We start from the raw sequence: 19,952 nt of genomic DNA, 5'->3' as shown, positions 1-19,952 counted from the left end.
GTTGGCCCTGCCTGGAAGTCATTTCTTCTCTCTCTTCCCACTGCCTGGATCTAACCAGTCTCCAAGACCTGCCATGCTATTCCTCAAATGTCTCCTGTGTTCTTTCTCATTCTCTTCCATCATTGCCTTAGTGCAACCCCTTATTCCCTCCACTTGTTCTTTCTGGCCCAGGTCTTTAGATCCAGATGAATCATCTAAAATGCAAATCTGGTCAGGTCACTCCCCAGCCTGAAATGCTCCAGTGGCCTCTCGTAACCATAAGGATAAAATCCCAGGTACTTAGTAAGGTCTGCCATGGTGAACTCAAAGTGATGATAATATCAAACCTGTTTTAGTGCTTGTGTATGTCCCAGTGTGACACATCTCTGTGCCTTTTCTATTGCTGCTACTCCCGCTCTTTACCTGGACAATGTATTCTTTTGAGTCTCACAGCTCAACTAATTGTGTGCGTGTGAATGTGTGTGTACATAAACATTTTTATAACAGTGCCTGGAATATAATTAGCACAGTACGTATTAGCTATTATTATTATTCCAGGAAACCCTCTTGGACAAATTAGGCTGAAAAGCCTTCTTTCATGTCACCATAGCACACTGTGCATATTTTATCTTACCACATTATAGTGAAGATGTGTCTCCTCTGTCTGCCTCCACAGCTAGAGTGCAAGCTCCTTGAGGCAGGGACCATGTCTTACTCATCTTTTCATCCTAGTGCCAAAGTGGTATAGTGTCCTGTGCATCTTATGCATTCAAAAAATCTTTGTGTATTCAGCTGATCCCCAGCATACCTTCCAATCATTTTTAGTCCTAGAGGGGTTTCTTAAAAAGCATTTTCATCAGATGAGACCCCACCCCTGAGGGGACAAGGAGAAAGAGGAGTGTTTTCAGCCACCACCTGAGGCCACCATGTTCTTCCTCTCTTACATATCTAGTACATACCCCCTTAGGTTTCCCATAAACCCTGTCTTCCCTGTGGACAATTTCTTCAATCGTTAGTGGTGTATTTCTTCTTTCTCTCTCTCTCTCTCTCTCTTTTTATTTTATTTTATTTTATTTTATTTTTTTGAGATGGAGTCCCACTGTGTCACCCAGGCTGGAGTGCAGTGGCGTAATCTCAGCTCACTGCAACCTCAGCCTCCCAGGTTCCAGCAATTCTCCAGCCTCAGCCTCCCAAGTAGCTGGGATTACAGGCGTGTACCACCACGCCCAGCTATCATTAGTGGTGTGTTTCTCCAATGATGTCCCTAAATCTTCTTCCCTGGGGCCTGCGCCTCTCTTGAACCTCCCCATTCTACACCTAGTGCATGCTTTGCCAGGGTAATTCCAAAAGAGTCTGGGGGTCGGGGCTGGTGGTAGAAATCCTACATGTCATGGCTGGATCTTTCCTGGAAGTCTGGGTTGGAATAGGTATTAAAGAGGCCACTCTGAATGTATAAATCTAACTAAAAATGTATGTGATTGGTGGGCATTTTTTCCAACCTAATAAAGTCCCTTTCCATCTCCCAGCTCTTTGTATTTTAAAAGCCAGGTCACTAGATTTGATAATTCTGGAGAGAACTGACTGAAAAGAGTTGGTTTGATTAGAAATAGAGGTTCAACACTTTTACACTGTTGGTGGGAATGTAAATTAGTTCAACCATTGTGGAAGACAACGTGGTGAATCCTCAAAGACCGAAAACCAGAAATACCATTTGACCCAGCAATCCCATTACTGGGTACATACCCAGAGGAATATAAATCATTTTATTACAAAGATACATGCACGCATATGTTCATTACAGTACTATTCACAATAGCAAAGACATAGAAACCACACCACCCAAATGCCCGTCAATGATAGACTGGATTAAAAAAATGTGGTACATATACACCATAGAATACTATACAGCCATAAAAAGGAACGAGATAATGTCCTTTGCAGGGACATGGATGGAACTGGAAGCCATTATCTTTAGCAAACTAACACAGAAACAGAAAACCAAATACTGCCTGTTCTCACTTATAAGTAGGAGATGAACAATGAGAACACATGGGCACAGGGAGGGGAACAACACACACTGGGGCCTGTAGGGGGAGGAGCTGGGGGGAGGGAGAGCATTGGGAAGAATAGCTTAATAGATGCAGGGCTTAATGGGTTGATAGGTGTAGCAAACCACCATGGCACACGTTTACCTATGTAACAAAACTGCACATCCTGCAAATGTACCCTGGAACAAAATAAATAAAATAAAATAAAATAAAATAAAGAGGTTTGAGTCTTTCCTGGTAAGCTTATTTATGCTCTATCACAGATGGTTCAGCCTTGGGGCAAGATAGTCTTTCTCCTAATTTTTGTAGTTTTGAACATTCTAAAGTTTTTGTTGTTGTTGTTGTTTTCCCTGAGGACAGAGGCAACTTCGGGGAAGTACTCTGTGGGGTAGGATGGAATTTGGGGCCTTTAGTTTTCCTTCCAAGAGCCCGTAGGAGGTTTCGGGTGCCTTCTCAATGCTGGCATGAGAAAATATAAAGCAGATGGACGGGGGCCGGGCACAGTGGCTCACGCCTGTAATCCCAGCACTTTAGGAGGCCAAGGCGGGCGAATCACGAGGTCAGGAGATCGAGACCATCCTGGCTAACACGGTGAAACCCCGTCTCTACTAAAAATACAAAAAAATTAGCCGGGCGTGGTAGCGGGCGCCTATAGTCCCAGCTACTCGGGAGGCTGAGGCAGGAGAATGGCGTGAACCCGGGAGGCGGAGCTTGCAGTGAGCGGAGATCGCGCCACTGCACTCCAGCCTGGGCGACAGAGCGAGACTCTGTCTCAAAAAAAAAAAAAAAAAAAAAGGTGAACTTTGGTATATTCACTGCTTATAAATGTTATGTGGAAAAACATAAGCTGTTTGCTGTTTACAATTGGTTTCCTGTATTTTGTGCATGTGGACAAAAATGGGGGGAAAAATGAAAGATATGTTAGGATAATGAGTATACGGCTGAATTTTCCAGGAATTTCTATAGTAATACCAAATCGCATGTTTTAATGCCCACCGTGAACAAAAGAAGACCGGAACCCTCGCGACTCATTTTGACGTTTTCTGGTCGGCGGTAAAAGCTCGGTTCCCGGCCCTCCCGGAAGTTGTTGCACAGTTGTTTCCGGGAAGCGGGACTCCAAATGGGTCGCAGTCGTAGCCGCTCCCCACGGAGGGGTGAGTCCTGTAGCATTTCGGAGGATGTGGGGCTCTGTCGGAGGCCGGTCCCTTTTGTTTTATTTTGTTTTGTTTTTGGTAGCCGGGTAGTAGAGAGGCGGGCTCTTTTCCCCAGGAGGAGAGCGAGGGGTGGATAAAGGAACGTAGACCTGGGCCCTTCCCTCTTCAGCCCACCTCCTCCGGCTTGAAGGCAGTGTCTCTGAATTAGTTTCATTAAGTCTTTGTCACCTTCATACAATAACCTTTATTACACTGTGGCCGGTGGGTTTAGAATTAGGCCTCAGTTCCTTTGCTGAATTTCTGGGCGACGGTGGGCAAGTCACTACTCAGCCTTTCTGAATCGAATTCCCAGAATTAGTCATTGAGGGTACTATTGCCAACTTTTAAAAACTGATGTGATAATTAATGTCACACCCTATAACATACAGTATGTGATTCTGCCTAGTTCTTAAATACTTAATAAATGTTAGATTCCTGCCCAAGTCATTACAGGGAAATCAATATTAAGAGTTTTGAGTCCTGGGAGCTCACTTCGTAATGTTTTCTGGCTCCCAGCCCCATAAATGAGGCAGCGCGATGTAAAGAAAGCTGGACTTCCATCAGGAGATCTAACTTAGACCCTCGGTTCTGCCCCGATTCGTTGGTTTTTTTCTTTTTAATCAATTTATTTACTTTTAATGAGACAGAGTCTTGCTCTGTCGATCTCAGCTCACTGCAACCTCCACCTCCCGGGGTCAAGCGATTCTTCTGCCTCAGCCTTCCTAGTAGCTGGGATTACCCGTCCGTGCCACCACGCCTGGCTAATTTTTGTATTTTTGTTAGAGACGGGGTTTCGCCGCATTGGCCAGGCTGGTCTCGAACTCCTGACCTTGTGATCCGCCCGCCTGGGCCTCACAAAGTGCTGGGATTAAAGGCGTGAGCCACTGGCCTCTTTTTACCTTTTTAATGTGACTAGTAATGGTTTGCATTATTTTTCTACTGGACGGTGCAGCTCTAGATATTTGAGGTAATTTTCAGTTCTGCAATTTGTGTGCGATTCCATTAGAACGTAGGCGTTCCCGGTCCACATCCCGGGAGAGAGAACGCAGGCGCCGAGAAAGGTCCAGGTCTCGGGAGAGAGATCGGAGAAGGAGCCGTTCGCGATCCCCGCACCGAAGACGCTCCCGGTAAGGGTAGAAAATAAGCCAAGAGCTTTATTTACCGAAAGTCCCTAAGAAACTGGTCGCTGCTCTTAACTTTGTTTTGATCGCTTATAAGGGGATTTACAGTTTCCTGAAATGGAGGAAACTTAATCCAACCGTATTCTAAAGCTAACATTCAGCTTGGTTAAATGGGACTAATAGTACTCTACATCGCAAAATTGTCTTGAGGAGTTAATAAGAAATAATGCATGCAAACCACAGAGCATGGTGCTTGGCAAGAAGAAGAAGTATTTTATATTTTTGTTTCTTTCTTTTTTTTTTTTTTTTTTTGAGATGGAGTCTCACTTCTGTCACCCAGGCTGGAATGCAGCCGCGCAACGTCGGCTCACTGCAACCTCTGCCTCCCCTGGTTCAAGCGATTCTCCTGCCTCAGCCTCCCGAGTAGCGGGGACTACAAGGCATGTGCCACCACACCTGGCTATTTTTTTTTTTTTTTTTTTTTTGTATTTTTAGTAGAGACGGGGTTTCAACGTGTTAGCCAGAATGGTCTTGATCTCCTGACCTGGTGATCCACCCACCTCGGCCTCCCAGAGTGCTGGGATTACAGACGCGAGCCACTGCACCCGGCCTTTTGTTTCTTTTTTATTAACTTTTGGTGATAATGATTTATTCAAGTATGTAATCAAGAATGGATGATCTTGGAAGAACTTCAGAAATGGGCTCTGAGTCTTTTTTTGTTTTTGTTTTTGTTTTTTTGAGAGAGAGAGAGAGGGTCTCCCTGTGTTGCCCAGGCTGGTCTTGAATTCCTAGGCTCAAGCCATCCTCCTGCCTCGGCTTTCCAAAGTGCTGGATTTACATTTTTCTGCCTTCCAGAAAGCTTTCTAGCTCTAATTGTACTGAAGGCAACTGATGATTAAGCAGTAAACTACATTTAAAATTTTTTTTGTTAACAAGGCCTTGTCAGAACCTTTTTCCTCACTTTGCTATAGGGAATGACTGGTGGTTCTGCGGAGCTCGGCTCATGTATATCTGTGCTGATTGATACAAAGTTGATATGTCTGTTTCTAACATCTTTACTTGTAAATATTAGATCTCCAAGACGACATAGATCCACATCTCCTTCCCCTTCTCGACTGAAAGAAAGAAGAGATGAGGAAAAGAAAGAAACAAAAGAAACAAAGAGCAAAGAACGGCAGATTACTGGTAATGTTATTAGATAAATAACTGTAGTAAAAGTACAGTGATGATAAAATTATAAAAGTTTAATTTTGAACATTTAAATGTTAAGCCTTTTATAATGCTCATTGCATATGGTTTTGAGTTTTTTAGTTTTTTGTTTTTATTTTTTGAGATAGAGTTTCATTCTTGTCACTCAGATTGGAGTGCAATGGCACGATCTTGGCTCACTGCAACTGCCACCTCCCAGGTTCAAGGAATTCACGTGCCTCAGCCTCCCAGAGTAGTTGGAATTACAGGCACCCGCCACTATGCCAGCTAATTTTTGTACTTTTAGTAGAAACGAGTTCTCACCATGTTGGCCAGGCTGGTCTCAAACTCCTGACCTCAGATGATCCTCCCGCCTCTGCCTCCCAAAGTGCTGGGATTATAGGCATGAACCATCGTGCCCAGCATGAGATTTTAATTACACCCTAGCAAGTTGCTGGTTATCTGTGGTGCTCCTGATATAGAAGGGAAGTTACAAACATGAGAATATTCTATTTTGGAAGTATCTTCAGAACTAGATAGTGTCATGCCTGATATTAAAGGTAGTCCTTAATATGAAACCCAGATTTTTTTAAAAAGATAATCCTGTCTAAAGGCTTCAAGGAGAGGACTTTTTCTTTGTACCATAAGTTACATTCTGTCCAAATGTAAGAGGAATTTTTTCATTAGACTCATCTTCAGCTAATTGTTTTGTGTATTCTCTGCTAGTGAGGTGGAATGACTATTAATCTGTTACCACCTCTCTTTTTGTTTATGTATATATATGAAATGATAGAGAGTTCACAAAATTATTCATTTTTGCAGAGGAAGACTTAGAGGGCAAAACAGAGGAAGAAATAGAAATGATGAAGTTAATGGGATTTGCCTCCTTTGACTCCACAAAAGTAAGTAAAACGTGCAACATTCTCATTTGAATTAATCTGTTATGACTGTCCTGACTTTCCATGTTCTTTTCCATTTATACAAATGTGTTTGGTTATAAGACAGTAACTATCTGTTTGAAGAACTTTGAGAATACAGAGGAGGAAATAGTGAACTGCCATTGGAATTCGGGGAGTGGTTGCCAGGGACGATGTTTGAGTTAGATCTTAAAGGGCAAGTAGAAGTGATCAGACAAAAAGAGGAAGATGATTATTTCAGGTAAAGGGAAGAGCTCATGAAAATGCCATGTAGCTGTAAAGGAGCACAGTGTATTGTGGGAATTTCAAATTCTGCCGGGGATAAAGCAGTGCTGATGGGCTAGTGACTTAGGCTAGAAATAGAGGTAGGAGGCAAATTACAGAGGGCTTTTGATGCCCTTAGTCATGCTAAGGAATTCAGAGTTGATTCTTTAGGTGTTGAGGAGAGGAAGTAGTGATTTTTAAATAAGGGAGTGGCATGGTTATATGTGTGTTTTAGAACAATAACTCTGGGGGCAGCATGGAGGACAGATGGGAGGTGGGTTAGACTGGAGGCAGGGAGAACTGCTGATTTGTGCAAGTGAAAGATGATGAAGGCCTGAATTGAGTTGAGAACGATTCAGGAGCTGGGGGAAGTGGGAGTGAGTAGTTAGTAATGCCTCTCAGGTGTCAGGCTGGGACCCTGAGTGATACAGTTAACCCGGAACAGAGTTTCTGGAAGGGGAACTGCTGGGAAATGGAAGAACAAAATCCAGCTGCCAGATAGAGATGACATTGGGCAGCTGCATACATGTCTCACAGCTTAGAAGTAGGGTGGATAGGGGAGTGAATGCTGTCTAGCCTTCATAATAGCAGAGAGATGAGGGAAGAGGAAAAAGAGGGAGGGATTAGGTAGAGGAGGGAGAGCATAGAGAGAGAGATGGGGGAAGAGAGAGATAGGCATAGAAAGAAGAAAGAGGAGAGGAGATGGAGAGAGGGAGGGTGTGTGGAAAAAAAAGCAATATATTTTTCAAAATCTCTTTTCTAGAATTTTAAGTCTTTCCATTTAGTTTTGCAAATGGAAATAGAGATGTTTGAGAAAAAATTGTCAAAAATAATCCACTTTCCCAAGTCTTGTATTCCATTGAGTTGCTAATGGAGTGGGGTAATCGCAGTTGCTTTAAGAGTTTCTTTCTAACTAATGTGACTGTGTAGGGCTCACATGTTTTAAAATGACAGTGTGTAACTTAGGAGTACTGAGGCATGACTGTTTTGAGGTGAGAAATTAAGAGCAAGCTCTCATTCTTGCAATGGTTATGTGAACTCTGTTTTGGAATTTAATGAAGTTTATTTATCAGCTTTTTTTCCTTTGAATGCCCTAAATCCTTATTTGTTTTTCCAAAGAGTATTTTATAAATGAAAATTTGTTAATATATATGTTGGGTGAATAAAAATACATTAAAAGTAAAGCAACTATAGTTTTATTGTCTTTAGAAGAATGAGGAGGGAACTTTTTCCCCAAAGAAAATGGAATTATTTTCTTTGTTTTTTGGTTTTCCTGTTGTTTGATGTCAGATTTGAAGTTCCTGAAAGTCAGATCTAAGGGTGATGCCACCCATCACTTAAATGTAGTCAGTGTTGAGGATGTTTGCTTATAAGAGAAAAATTAGGTGAAAAGTCATAGATCTTATAAAAATTATGGAGTACCGTCACACTAATTGATGTCAGTTTTTTAAAATGACATCTACAAGGATGTTAATTTAGTTTATATGCAGTTGGCTTCATGGCTATCAGTTATAAAGTCAGCTCATTTGTCTTTTTAAGTAATGTGTATCTTGTGATGTTTCATCATTGATCTATTGTGGGACCTCTTCATATGCCAGTGTAGTCACCCATTTTCCTTTCTATTTGATTGTATTTTCATTTTTTTATTTTTATTATTTTTTATTTTATTTTATTTTATTTTTTTGAGACAGAGTGTCGCTCTGTCATCCAGGCTGGAGTGCAGTGGCGCCATCTCAGCTCACTGCTACCTCCACCTCCCAGGTTCAACCAGTTCCCCTGCCTCGGCCTCCCAAGTTTCTGGGATTACAGGTGCCGCCACCATGGCTGGCTAATTTTTGTATTTTTAGTAGAGATGGGATTTCGCCATGTTGGCCAGGCTGGTCTCGAACTCCTGGCCTCAAGGGATCCACCTGCCTTGGCTTCCCAAAGTGCTAGGATTACAGGCATGAGCCACTGCACCCAGCCTCATTTTTTAGTTTTTTAGACAGGTTCTTGTTTTGTCACCCATACTGGAGTACAGTGGTATGATCATGGCTCACTGCAGCCTGACCTCCTGGGCTGAAGCAATTTCCCCACCTTAGCCTCTGGAGTAGCTGAGAGTATAGGCACATGCCGCCACGCCAGGATAATTTTTTTATTTTTTGCAGAGATAGAGTCTTGCTGTGCTGCCTAGGTTGGTCTTGAACTTATGACCTCAAGAAATCCTCCTGCCTCAGTCCATTTTTTTTTATTATTATTTTTGAAGAGACGGAGCCTTCCTGTGTTGCCTAGGCTGTACTCAAACTCCTTGGCTCAAGAAATCCTCTTGCCTCAGCCTTCCAAGTAGCTGGGACTGTAGCCTCACAGCAATGTGCTTGGCTTTTCCCTTTCATTTTATTAGATTGGTGCAAAAGTAATTACAGTTTTTGCCATTGAAAATAATGGCTAAAACTGCAATTACTTCAATAACATTCTTCTAGGAAGTTTCAAAGTTTGGTTTTGTTTATTAATGGATAATTTTCTATGCCAGCATTTAAATAAATGAGGATAGAACTAATAATATGCAACTCTGCAACTAGTTGCCAGAAATCAGTTAACCTTTAGGAATCGAACTTTGTAAAAAGGTTATCATCATTTACTTTTTTGTGCCCAAGACCAGTTTCTCAGTCATGCTTACTTCCTATTATTGGGAGTTCAAAATCATATACCTCAAGTAATTTGTTGAGGACTCACCCTCCACCCCCCAAAAAATACATGAAAATAGATATAGAAAAGTAAGACCAAATACATTTATTTTAGCCCCACTTCAAATATATATTAATCTGTGTATGCCTTTTGGCCAGTGGGTCAGAATCAGTTTTTGCCCTGACACCAATATCTAATTAAGTACACTACACAGATAGGCTACTCTTGCATAGGTAGTAATGGGAGAGGGAGGAGGTGGGGGTCACTTGTGTGTGTCATGACATTAACTAATGATACTCATCTAAGTCATTTTCTGAATACCTGGGAGTGCAGTTACCTAGGATGTAAGAATGCAAAGGTGACTCTCAGACATATCCCTCCATCAAGAAGCTTGCAGTCTCATAGGGAAAATACCTTTACGATGTACATCATGGTTTTATAGGGTAGAAAATGGAAGGTACTGGGCTGGGTGTGGTAGCTCATGCCTGTAATCCCAGCACTTTGGGAGGTGGCAGGGTGGGATCACAAGGTCAAGAGATCAAGACCACCCTGGCCAACATGGTGAAACCCCATCTCTACTTAAAATACAAAAATTAGCTGGGCGTGGTGGCGCATGCCTTTAGTCCCAGCTACTCGGTAGGCTGAGCAGGAGAATCGCTTGAACCCGGGAGGTGGAGTTTGCAGTGAACTGAGATCATGCCACTGCACTCCAGCCTGGTGACAGAGCAAGTCTCCATCTCAAAAAAAAAAAAAAAAAGAAAAGAAAATAGAGGGTACTGTGAGGAAAGCACAGTTAACATTTTTCTGCAGTTAGAGAAGATGGCACTTCCTAGCAACTGGAATGCTTGAATTGGGCCTTGAACAATGGATAATAACCAGATAGTTCAAGTTAGAGGCGGGGAAGGCAATTCAGGCATGAGGAACAACATGGGGGAAAGTGGGTATGTTGAGTTGACTTGGCTGGATTAGAAGACCTGAACAAGAATTTGTGAAAGAGAGAATGGGTGCTACATTCAGAAAGGTCAAGACGGAGTGACACATAACCTAGCATTTGTGTCTGTTATTCTGTTCTGATTCTTGATTTAAAGATCAAAATTGGGCTGGGCACAATGGCTCATGCCTGGGATTCCAGTACTTTGGAAGGCCAATGCAGGAGAATTGCTTGAGACCAAGAGTTCAAGACCAGCCTGGGCAACATAGTGAGATCCCATCTCTACAGGAAAAAAAAAATTCAAAATTAGCCCAGATTGGTGGCATGTGCCTGTAGTCCCAGCTACTCGGGAGCTGAGGCAGGAAGATCACTTGAGCCCAGGAGTTTGAGGCTGCAGTGAGCTATGATCACACCACTGCACTCCAACCTGGCGACAGCAAGACCCTGTGTCTAAAAAATAATAATTTTTAAAATGAACAAAAAATTGCAAGGGCAACCATTCCAGCCATGATATGAGAATATTATTAGCTAAGGTTGTAAGTTAAATTTTGTGTAAATGTGAGTTTTTCTGGAGATTATACCTTTTATCTGGTTTCAAAGTATTCTTTGACCAGAAAAGATTAGATTCTGCTACCCTACTTTCTCAGCATGCCTTGCACATAGTACATACACTGTGAATGTTTGTTGGTTTGAATATTAATTGCTTATGTGCAATTGTAAAAGTGTGAGCAGAGAGTTGTACCGCTTGGGAGTTCATAGGATCTGGAAATTCTCTCTCCCTCATTGGACTCTTCTCCTCCTCCTCCTTCCTCCTTCCTTCCTTTATTCTCCTTCCTTCTCCTCCTCCTTCCTCTTCTTCCGCTGCTGCTGCTGCTCTTGCTGCTGCTGCTCCTTCTGTTTCTGCTTCTGCTCCTGCTTCTTGTGCTGCTGCTGCTCTTGGCTTCTGCTGCTGCTGCTGCTGCTGCTGCTGCTCTTGGCTTCTGCTGCTGCTGCTGCTGCTGCTGCTGCTGCTGCTCTTGGCTTCTGCTGCTGCTGCTGCTGCTGCTGTTTCTGCTTCTTCCACTGCTGCTGCCGCTTCTTCTGCTGCTTCTCCTTCTCTTCCTCCTCCCCCTCTTCCCCCCTTCTCCCCCACTTCCCTCTTCCTCCTTCTTTCTTCTTCTTTTTTTTTTTTTTTTTTTTTGAGAGTGGATCATGCTCAGTTGCCCAGGCTGGAGTGCATTGGATTGGTGTGATCATGGCTCCTTGCAGTCCCAAACTCCTGGATTCAAGCAATCCTCCCACCTTAGCCTGCCCCCAAGTAGCTGGGAGTACAGGTACATGCCACTGCCACCACACCTGCTTTCATATGTCCTGATTTAATGTATCCTCCCTGGTTTTTTGTTTGTTATTTGTTTATTGTTTTTCTTCAGGGTAAGAAAGTGGATGGCTCTGTAAATGCCTATGCCATAAATGTCTCTCAGAAGAGGAAGTACAGGTATGCATGGCCCCCATTATTATGTTTGAACTAATCAGTTTTGTACTTAGAACTTTATTATGGGATAATCACGTTTGTAGGAAATGTAGCAGTTTTCCATACAGTTCCTTGTTTGAATGAAATATTATCTTCATTGCTTATATTCTGGCATGTTAAAATTGTTTTCCCATTTACATGTGAGCTAATAGCTATTAGAGAGAGAGGGTAGTTGGCTTAAATATTTTAGGACTATAGATAGTAATTTCCTCAGAAAAGCATAATTTCAAGTCTATGGGCTTTGATTTCAGTATAATTTAGGTATAAAATAGATCCCTCCTGAACTAGATTGATTATGTAATGATTTCAACTGTAAATATATTCTTCTGTTACGTATAGGCATATTTTATTTGTACCACAGTTTTGGAACAAACCAATCCATACATGAATTCTTAATGAAAAAGTCAAGATATTTTCAAACATTGCCTTTCTCTCTAACTTTATCACTGATAAAAGATTAATAGTCCAGTTAATTTAGATTATGAATCATGTGATTGAAAATGCTATAAGCTAAGGTACTAGGATCATTTTGGACAATCTTTTGTAAAATTACCTTCAAATAAGGTCTTATGGGGAGAATCATTACAGTGTGCAATTGAATTGGCTTAATGGGTGCCTGTTTTGGAACTCCTCTCTATTTCTAAATTACCTGTTTCTTATTACCTAAAATAAATAAGGATTTTCAATTGATTTTTTTTAAGTCCGTAGAATCTTCTCAAATAATTTCAAAATTAAACTTCCATACTGCTATTTGGAGTTAAAAGAAATCTGAAAGTCTTTGGTTTATTTTGAAAGTAAAATAATCTCTAAATATACATTAAATTACCTTGAATAGTTTCTACCCTAGACTTTGCTATTATAAAGATGGTTTATAGGTTTAATCTCTGAAACATGTTTTTTTTTTTTATAAGAAGAGTATAGGATTAAAAAAATAAACAATGAATTTTCTCTTCTCATCACAGGCAGTACATGAATCGAAAAGGTGGATTCAACAGACCTTTGGATTTCATTGCATGAGAATTGAAATGTTGAAGGATAATATTTTTTCCCCTCATCTTGGTCAGAGAGTGGATTTTGTATTTTGTATTTAACTTGCATTCAAAAAACAGGATCTCAGTTCTCCCTTCTTGTAAAGTAAGAAAATCTTATTTATGATGTATGCAGTTAATTTACCTTGCCTCAACAGAAGAAAGGTTAAATATTACATTTTTTTCTTTTAGGAAATATCATTTGTGGCAGGCGTCAACCCCATTTTATTTGTCCTTATTCCTGTGGAAGCAGTATATGTTTTCTTCTTGAATGCTCATTAGGACTTCTTAAAAAACATGAAAGTAATTTGGAAGTAAGTTTATCCAATAAAGCAGTATTTCTACCCTTTTAGATTTGATAAATATTTTTTATTACTAACGAATCTCCCTAGACATTTTCTTTTTTTTTCATGCATAGATTTAAGTATATTGATTGTTAGTAGTTTAAAAATGGGAAGAATGAAAAAGCATAACTAGATTTTTCTGTCTTCTATGGTCCCCCCCAAAAAAATGCCATTTATGGTTCTCTCCCCAAGTATAAAAAGCGTTACATGCAAAACAAAAGACCTGAGAGAAACCAAAAAGTAAAAGAAAAGCAGAAAATCACCTGTTATCTACTCCCAGAAAAAATCAATTTCAACATTTTGGTATATGTCTTTCCAGGCTTCTTTGGGTTAATCCCATCCATGAGATCAGAATATGTATGCAGTTCTTTCTTTAACCCTTTTTTCTCCCATGTACTGTGAACATTTAAAAAGTACTTTTAAATATTCTTTGGAAACTTAGCTTTTAGTAGCTACTTGGTTGTATCATAATTTATTAACTAATGTTTTATTGGTAAACATTGGCTTGCCTCCCATGACTTGCCATATAATTAAAACTGTGACTACTCTATCTCCATTACATACATATTTTTGTATGTTTCATTATTTCCTCAGGCTCCATACTTAGACGTGGCATTGCTGAGTGAGATTAAAAGGGCTATGTATACATGTTTTAAGACGTTTGGTATCTCTGGCTAGAAGGTAACAACCAACTCTATCCAGTAAAGTATGAGCATTCATGTTTCAGACACATGTACAAATATTAAGTGTAAAATTTGTTTTAAAGTTTCCTACCTGATGGGTAAAATAATGGTACTATTTGGTTTTGTGTTTTTGTTTCATTTCTAGGGAGGATGAATATTTTTTAAATGTATTAGCCATATTTCTTTTGTGACATGCTAATTTTAAATCTTGGATCTATTAATATTTGTCTTTTGTCAAACTTTTCTTTTTTTCATTTGAAGAACACTCTTTTTATATTGAAGATAATAACCATCACCCATTCTGTTGTAGACTTTGCTGGTAGTTGAGGCTGTGTGGCTAGATTTTAACTTATTTTTCTGAGTAAGTACTACAAATGCGGAACACAATTCAGATGATACAAAGGATATCTAGTGATGCATTAATTGTATATCCTTTCAGAGATATTCCACATATACACAACCATATATTTTTATATATATATCTTATACATAAAGATAGAAGCAAACTCTTCATACTGTTCTGCACCTAGTCTTTGTTTACGTACATCTTATACATCTTTTGATGGTTTCTTATCGGTACCTGTAAAATTGTGTTGCTAGAGATTTGACTTGAAATCCTTAAGGCAGCATACTTTGCAGATAAATAATCTGAGAGAATCTAGTAGGTCAACAGATCTGCTCTCTGTGAGCTAACACTAAAGAAATAGAGGAAGAGGAAATCTTTGAAAAATCAAGAAAAGATACCTTTGATCCTAAAAGTCTTGGTTTGAAGGAACTTTTATCCATTAGATCATCTAATTCTGGAAGAATAACCAAAGTGCAGCATCCTTGTATTCTTCCTCTAAGAGGCTCATCCTCATAGGGGATGTAAATTGAGCCAGGTTTTCTCAGTGTCTAAATGATAAGAGCTTCAGGGCTCAGTTCTTGAACTCTCCAATCTCTTCTTTGGTGAACTGTCCATTTGTGTGGCTTCAAACACCTTCTGCCATGGCTCTCAAATTTATACTCCTCCAGTCAGACCATTTTACTGAATTACAATCACGTATATGCAGCTAGACTATTAGGCACCTCAAATTTAAGATTAACTGAACTTTTTTGAGGCTTTCTTTTTTGAGGCTTTCCCATCACAGTAAATGGCCCTTTCATTCACTCCCTTGTTCAGACCATGGTCCTTGGGGTTGTCTTTGACTCCTTTATTTTATGTCTTACATCTGATTCATTAGCTGATTCTTTTGGCTTTAACATCAGAGTACATTTTGAATTGGACCACTTTTCACCACCTATGATAACCTAAGCCATCTCTCTTGCCTGGACTACTGCAGTAGCCTCCTAACAAGTCTCCCTCCTTCCACTGTTGGTGCTGTTTATTCTTCACCCAGTATCAGAGAGGAACCTTTTAAAATGTATATCAAGGCTGGGTCTGGTGGCTCATGCCTGTAATCCCAGCTCTTTGTGAGACTGAGACCGGCGGATCACTTGAGGTCAGGAGTTTGAGACCAGTCTGGCCAATGTGGTGAAACCCTGTCTCTACTAAATATTCAAAAATTAGCTGGGCGTGGTGGCATGCACCTGTAATCCCAGCTACTCGGGAGGCTGGGGCAGGAGAATTGCTTGAACTCTGGAGGCAGAGGCTGCAGCGAGCCAAGATCTTACCACTGTATTCCGGCCTGGGCAACAGAACAAGATTTTGTCTCTAAATTAATTAAATGTGCAACTAGTCATATTTCTCCTGGCTCCAGTGATATTTTTTTATTAATCATTTAGAATGAAGTCCAGTCCTCAGTGTGGTCTACAGAGCCTCCACATGACCTAGACCCTGGCTTTCCACAGCCTCACTCCCTTGCTCACTGCACTGAGCTACACTGGCCAGCCTCCTTGCTGTTCTTTCAAAACAGGCATGTGTCTACTCCCAGAGTCTTCTCACTTGCTCTTTCTTCCTTCTGAAATGTTCCCCCACCTCCTTGATTTGCACAAGTAGCTTCTTTACGTTGTTCAGATCGCTGCTCAAACTAAGGTCATTCCTGACCACCGTATCCAAAATAGCAAACTTTCTTCCCTATCTCTGCACTCTGCTTTACTCTTTTTTTTTAACCTTTAAAAAGTTGAGATTAAATTTATATACCGTAAAATTTACCCTTCTAAAGTTTACAATTCAGTGGTTTTTAATATACACAGAGTTACGCATCCATCATTCCTAATTCCAGAATGTTTTCATAACTCCAGAAAGAAACCTCATATCCATTAATAATCACTCCTCATCCCCCCCATCCCTAGAATCCACTAATGTATTTCCTGTCTCTACAGATGTACCTATTCTGAACATTTCATATAAATGGAATAATACAATATGTAGCCTTTTGTGTCTGGCTTCTCTCATTTAGCATAGTGTTTTCAAAGTTCCTCTGTGTTGTAGCATGTATCAGTACATCCATCATTTTTTTTGTCTCCAAATAATATTCCATTCTCTATTTATACCACATTTGGGTTTATAATTCATCAGTTGATGGGCATGTGAGTTGTTTTCACTTAGTGACTATTAAGAAATAATGGTGCCATGGCCGGGCGCAGTGGCTGACACCAGTAATCCCAGCACTTTGGGAGGCCGAGGTGGGCAGATCACTTGAGGTCAGGAGTTCAAGACCAGCCTGGCCAACATGGTGAAACTCCATCTGTACTAAAAATACAAAAATTAGCCAGACATGGTGGCGTGTGCCTGTAATCCCAGCTACTTGGGAGGCTGAGGCAGGAGAATTGCTTGAACCTGGGAGGCAGAGGTTGTAGTAAGCAGAGATCACACCATTGCACTCCAGCCTGGGCTACAGAGCAAGACTCCATCTCAGAAAAAAAAAAGAGAGAAAGAAATGGTGCCAGAACATTTGTATACAAGTTTTAGAGTGAACATATTTTCAGTTCTCTTGGGAGTATGCTCAAGAGAGTGGAATTACCAAGTCATATGGAAACTATGTTTGACTTAAACATAAAGCACTGTCAAACTGTCTTTCAAAGCTGCTGCACTATTTTATAGTCCCATTTACAATATATGAGGGTTCCAGTTTCTCCATGTGGCTCTCCAAACCCTCCTTTACTTGTCTTCACCGCATTTATCACTGCCTGACATACTCTATATTCTTTTATTATTGTCTGGTTCTTCCATTAGACAGCAAGCTCGGAGAAGTGGGGCATCTGTCTGGTTAGCTCTGCAGCCCCAGCACGACACAGTGGCTGGCACAGAGTACAACACTCAATGCATGTCTTGAATTCGTGAATATAGTTCTGTAACCTTTTTTCACTAACCGAGTCCCCTGATCTTCAGTTTACATCTGATTACCTTTAGTTACCCAAGTACTTTATTTTGTATTTAACTTGCATTCAAAACACAGGATCTCAGTTCTTCTTTCCTGTAAAGTAAGAAAATCTTATTTTTGATATATGCAGTTCACTTATCTTGCTTCAACAGAAGAAAAGTTAAATATTACATTTTTTTTTTCATTTAGGAAATATCATTTGTGGCAAGCCTCTTTCTTGTAACAGTCTTAAAACATTGTGACAAAGCTAAACTCCTTTCGAACAGTACTCAGAATGATATTGCCCATTCTTTTTTTTTTTTTTTGAGAAGGAGTCTCGCTCTGTCGCCCAGGCTGGAGTGCAGTGGCCCCATCTCCGCTCACTGCAAGCTCTGCCTCCCGGGTTCACGTCATTCTCCTGCCTCAGCCTCCGGAGTAGCTGGGACTATAGGCGCCCGCCACCTCGCCCGGCTAGTTTTTGTATTTTTTAGTAGAGACGGGGTTTCACCGTGTTAGCCAGGATGGTCTCGATCTCCTGACCTCGTGATCCACCCGTCTCGGCCTCCCAAAGTGCTGGGATTACAGGCTTGAGCCACCGCGCCCGGCTGATATTGCCCATTCTTATTGCTGATCCTTTGCTTTGTATCTTTTTTCCATGCCTCTATGTATATAACAGAGTAGGAAATTGGGAAAATACATAGTTTGGGCCTTTAAAAAGAAAATGCTGTAAGGGTTATTTTACAATGTATTTACTCAACACTGTGCCTTGGGGATCTTTTCTTGCCAGTATATGTAAGTCTACCTTTTAAAAAGCTGCTGCATAGTGTTTTGTGTGATGTACATATGACAGTTTAGCCATTGCCTTTTTTTTCTTTTTGAACCGCTCTGGCTGGAGTGCTGTGTGGTGTGATCACAGCTCACTGGAGCCTCAACTTCCTGGGCTCAAACAGTCCTCCTGCCTCAGCCTCCCAAGTAGCTGGGACTACAGGCTGCACCACCACACCCAGCTAATTTATTTTCTGAATAGAGATGAGGTCTCACTATGTTGTCCAGTCTGGTCTTGAACTCCTGAGCTCAAGTGATCCTCCCATTTCAGACTCCCAAAATGCTGGGATTACAGGCATGAGTCACAGTCCCTGGCCAGTGCCTCATTTTCTAAATCACAGATTTGTACAGTGACTAATTTTTGCAAAGCAGAGTTTTTAAAGGTTTTTAAAATTTACTATTATGATGTTAGGTATCATATTAGTGTGTCCAAAGTAGCCACAAAGAAAGAGATGATACTATTGAAGCAGAAACTTGAAATCCTGATTTATACTTCAAGGAACAAAATCAATTCCTCAAAACCTTATGAGGCAAAATTTATTTTAATGTCATAGTAGTTAGGTATCAAACTCAGTTATAAATAGGGGGCTTTAATTCTCATAGTGATAGAACTTTTTAAGCACTTCAGGATTATAATACCGTAACAGTTGTCTTCCCTGCCACTCTGGGGTGCTCTCTGAAGCGGCATCTCCGGCAAAGAACTCCATAGTGTGTGATGAGCCTGCTGCTTGTTCAGTATTGGCATTTACCTCTTAATATACTGTCCTGTGCCCATCTGGAGTAGGAGCCCCCCAGAGGAGACTGGGCAGAGATTTACTTGGCAGTAAAGATTATCTGACAAGTCTAATATTTTAGGTCTTTGTAATTCCCCATTTTCAAGGTATATCTCAATTAGTTTATCTTGATATATGCTCAGAGATATAAACTATTGCCATCCCATGTTTATGTTATTACACATAGCTTTTTATTTAAAGTTCTGGTCGTAAAACTCAGGTTCAAACATCCTAGAATTCACAACTTCTATGTTTGGAACTGTGATTCTCAGTCAGTCAATGCTTATATCATGCCTTTGAGGCACTAGGTATTGAAAGTCACCACTTTTTCATTATCTTAGGATTCTCAGTTCTTTCTTCAAGACTTATACTTTCAGGTTTTCTTAATTAACTGGTCATCCCATACATTTGTGTAAAATAATTTCTGGGAAACTCCGAATCTCAAAACCTTTGCTTTATACTTACTACTTCATTTCCAGTAGATGGCACCAAATACCCTTTGAAGGTCTTCGTTATACTAATTCCTAGTTGGTGTTGCTGGCTAATTGATAATTGGCGTCCACCACCAAGGAACGAACATGGTCTATTCTTTAGTCTGATTCTCTAATTTTTATATAATGTAGTATTTTTGTTTGGAGTCTAAGTTAGACTTGTTGGCATTTAAATTATTTGCTGTTTCTGGCTCAGATTTCAACCTTTTCTCCCCCTTTTTAAAACACAAGTGTGACTTTCCAGTCAGGGTGATGGTAGAGGAAGGGTCATGATACTGAAATAGGACTTGGTTAAAATAAAGAGTTGAGAGTAAGAGAATAGAGACATATGCCAAATGTTTGTAATAAAATCAAAGAGAAAATATAAATATACACAAAATCCAAAATGTTAGGATAAAGAAATCAAAGCATTTTTAGTATTAATCGCTTTGGGTACTTTAGTAGAATTGCACTTATGATTTTCAAGTTTGTTTTACAAATAACATGCAATTTAAAAATACTCTTTAAAAACTGTTAGATCCTTTTGTAGTTCATAAACATAGTAATTAGGTGTTCCCATTCATGTGTGAGACGTGCCCCCCAAAGAGCTTGTTACAGCATTGGCACATTACCTGTCTGATGGGGAGAAAAAAAATACTGTTATATTTCTACCTTCATTTCCAACTTTGTATTGTACCTTGAAAACCTTTACCTACAGTATGTGTATTTC

General features: G+C 40.3%; 1 protein-coding gene and 1 non-coding gene across 3 annotated transcripts; both read left to right on the top strand.

The window, feature by feature from the left end:
* The first annotated feature begins 3,111 nt into the window (after nucleotides 1–3,111).
* On the top strand, nucleotides 3,112–13,750 carry SNRNP27 (small nuclear ribonucleoprotein U4/U6.U5 subunit 27). Of its 2 annotated transcripts, XR_001439130.3 has the most exons (7): nucleotides 3,119–3,181; nucleotides 4,227–4,347; nucleotides 5,414–5,526; nucleotides 6,352–6,431; nucleotides 11,715–11,779; nucleotides 12,778–12,949; nucleotides 13,036–13,750. XR_001439130.3 is itself a non-coding variant. In NM_001194069.2 (6 exon segments), coding segments are annotated over 6 exon segments (468 nt in total). In that variant the 5' UTR covers nucleotides 3,112–3,147; the 3' UTR covers nucleotides 12,833–13,734.
* Nucleotides 13,751–19,760: 6,010 nt separating this feature from the next.
* On the top strand, nucleotides 19,761–19,864 carry LOC114672043 (small nucleolar RNA U13). Its single transcript, XR_003722242.1, has one exon. It is a non-coding gene; the product is annotated as a small nucleolar RNA U13 (small nucleolar RNA).
* Nucleotides 19,865–19,952: the final 88 nt, after the last annotated feature.

Source organism: Macaca mulatta, chromosome 13 (assembly GCF_049350105.2).
Source record: "Macaca mulatta isolate MMU2019108-1 chromosome 13, T2T-MMU8v2.0, whole genome shotgun sequence".
Classification (NCBI taxonomy): Eukaryota; Metazoa; Chordata; class Mammalia; order Primates; family Cercopithecidae; genus Macaca; species Macaca mulatta.
This window is presented reverse-complemented; position numbering and strand designations above follow the sequence as displayed.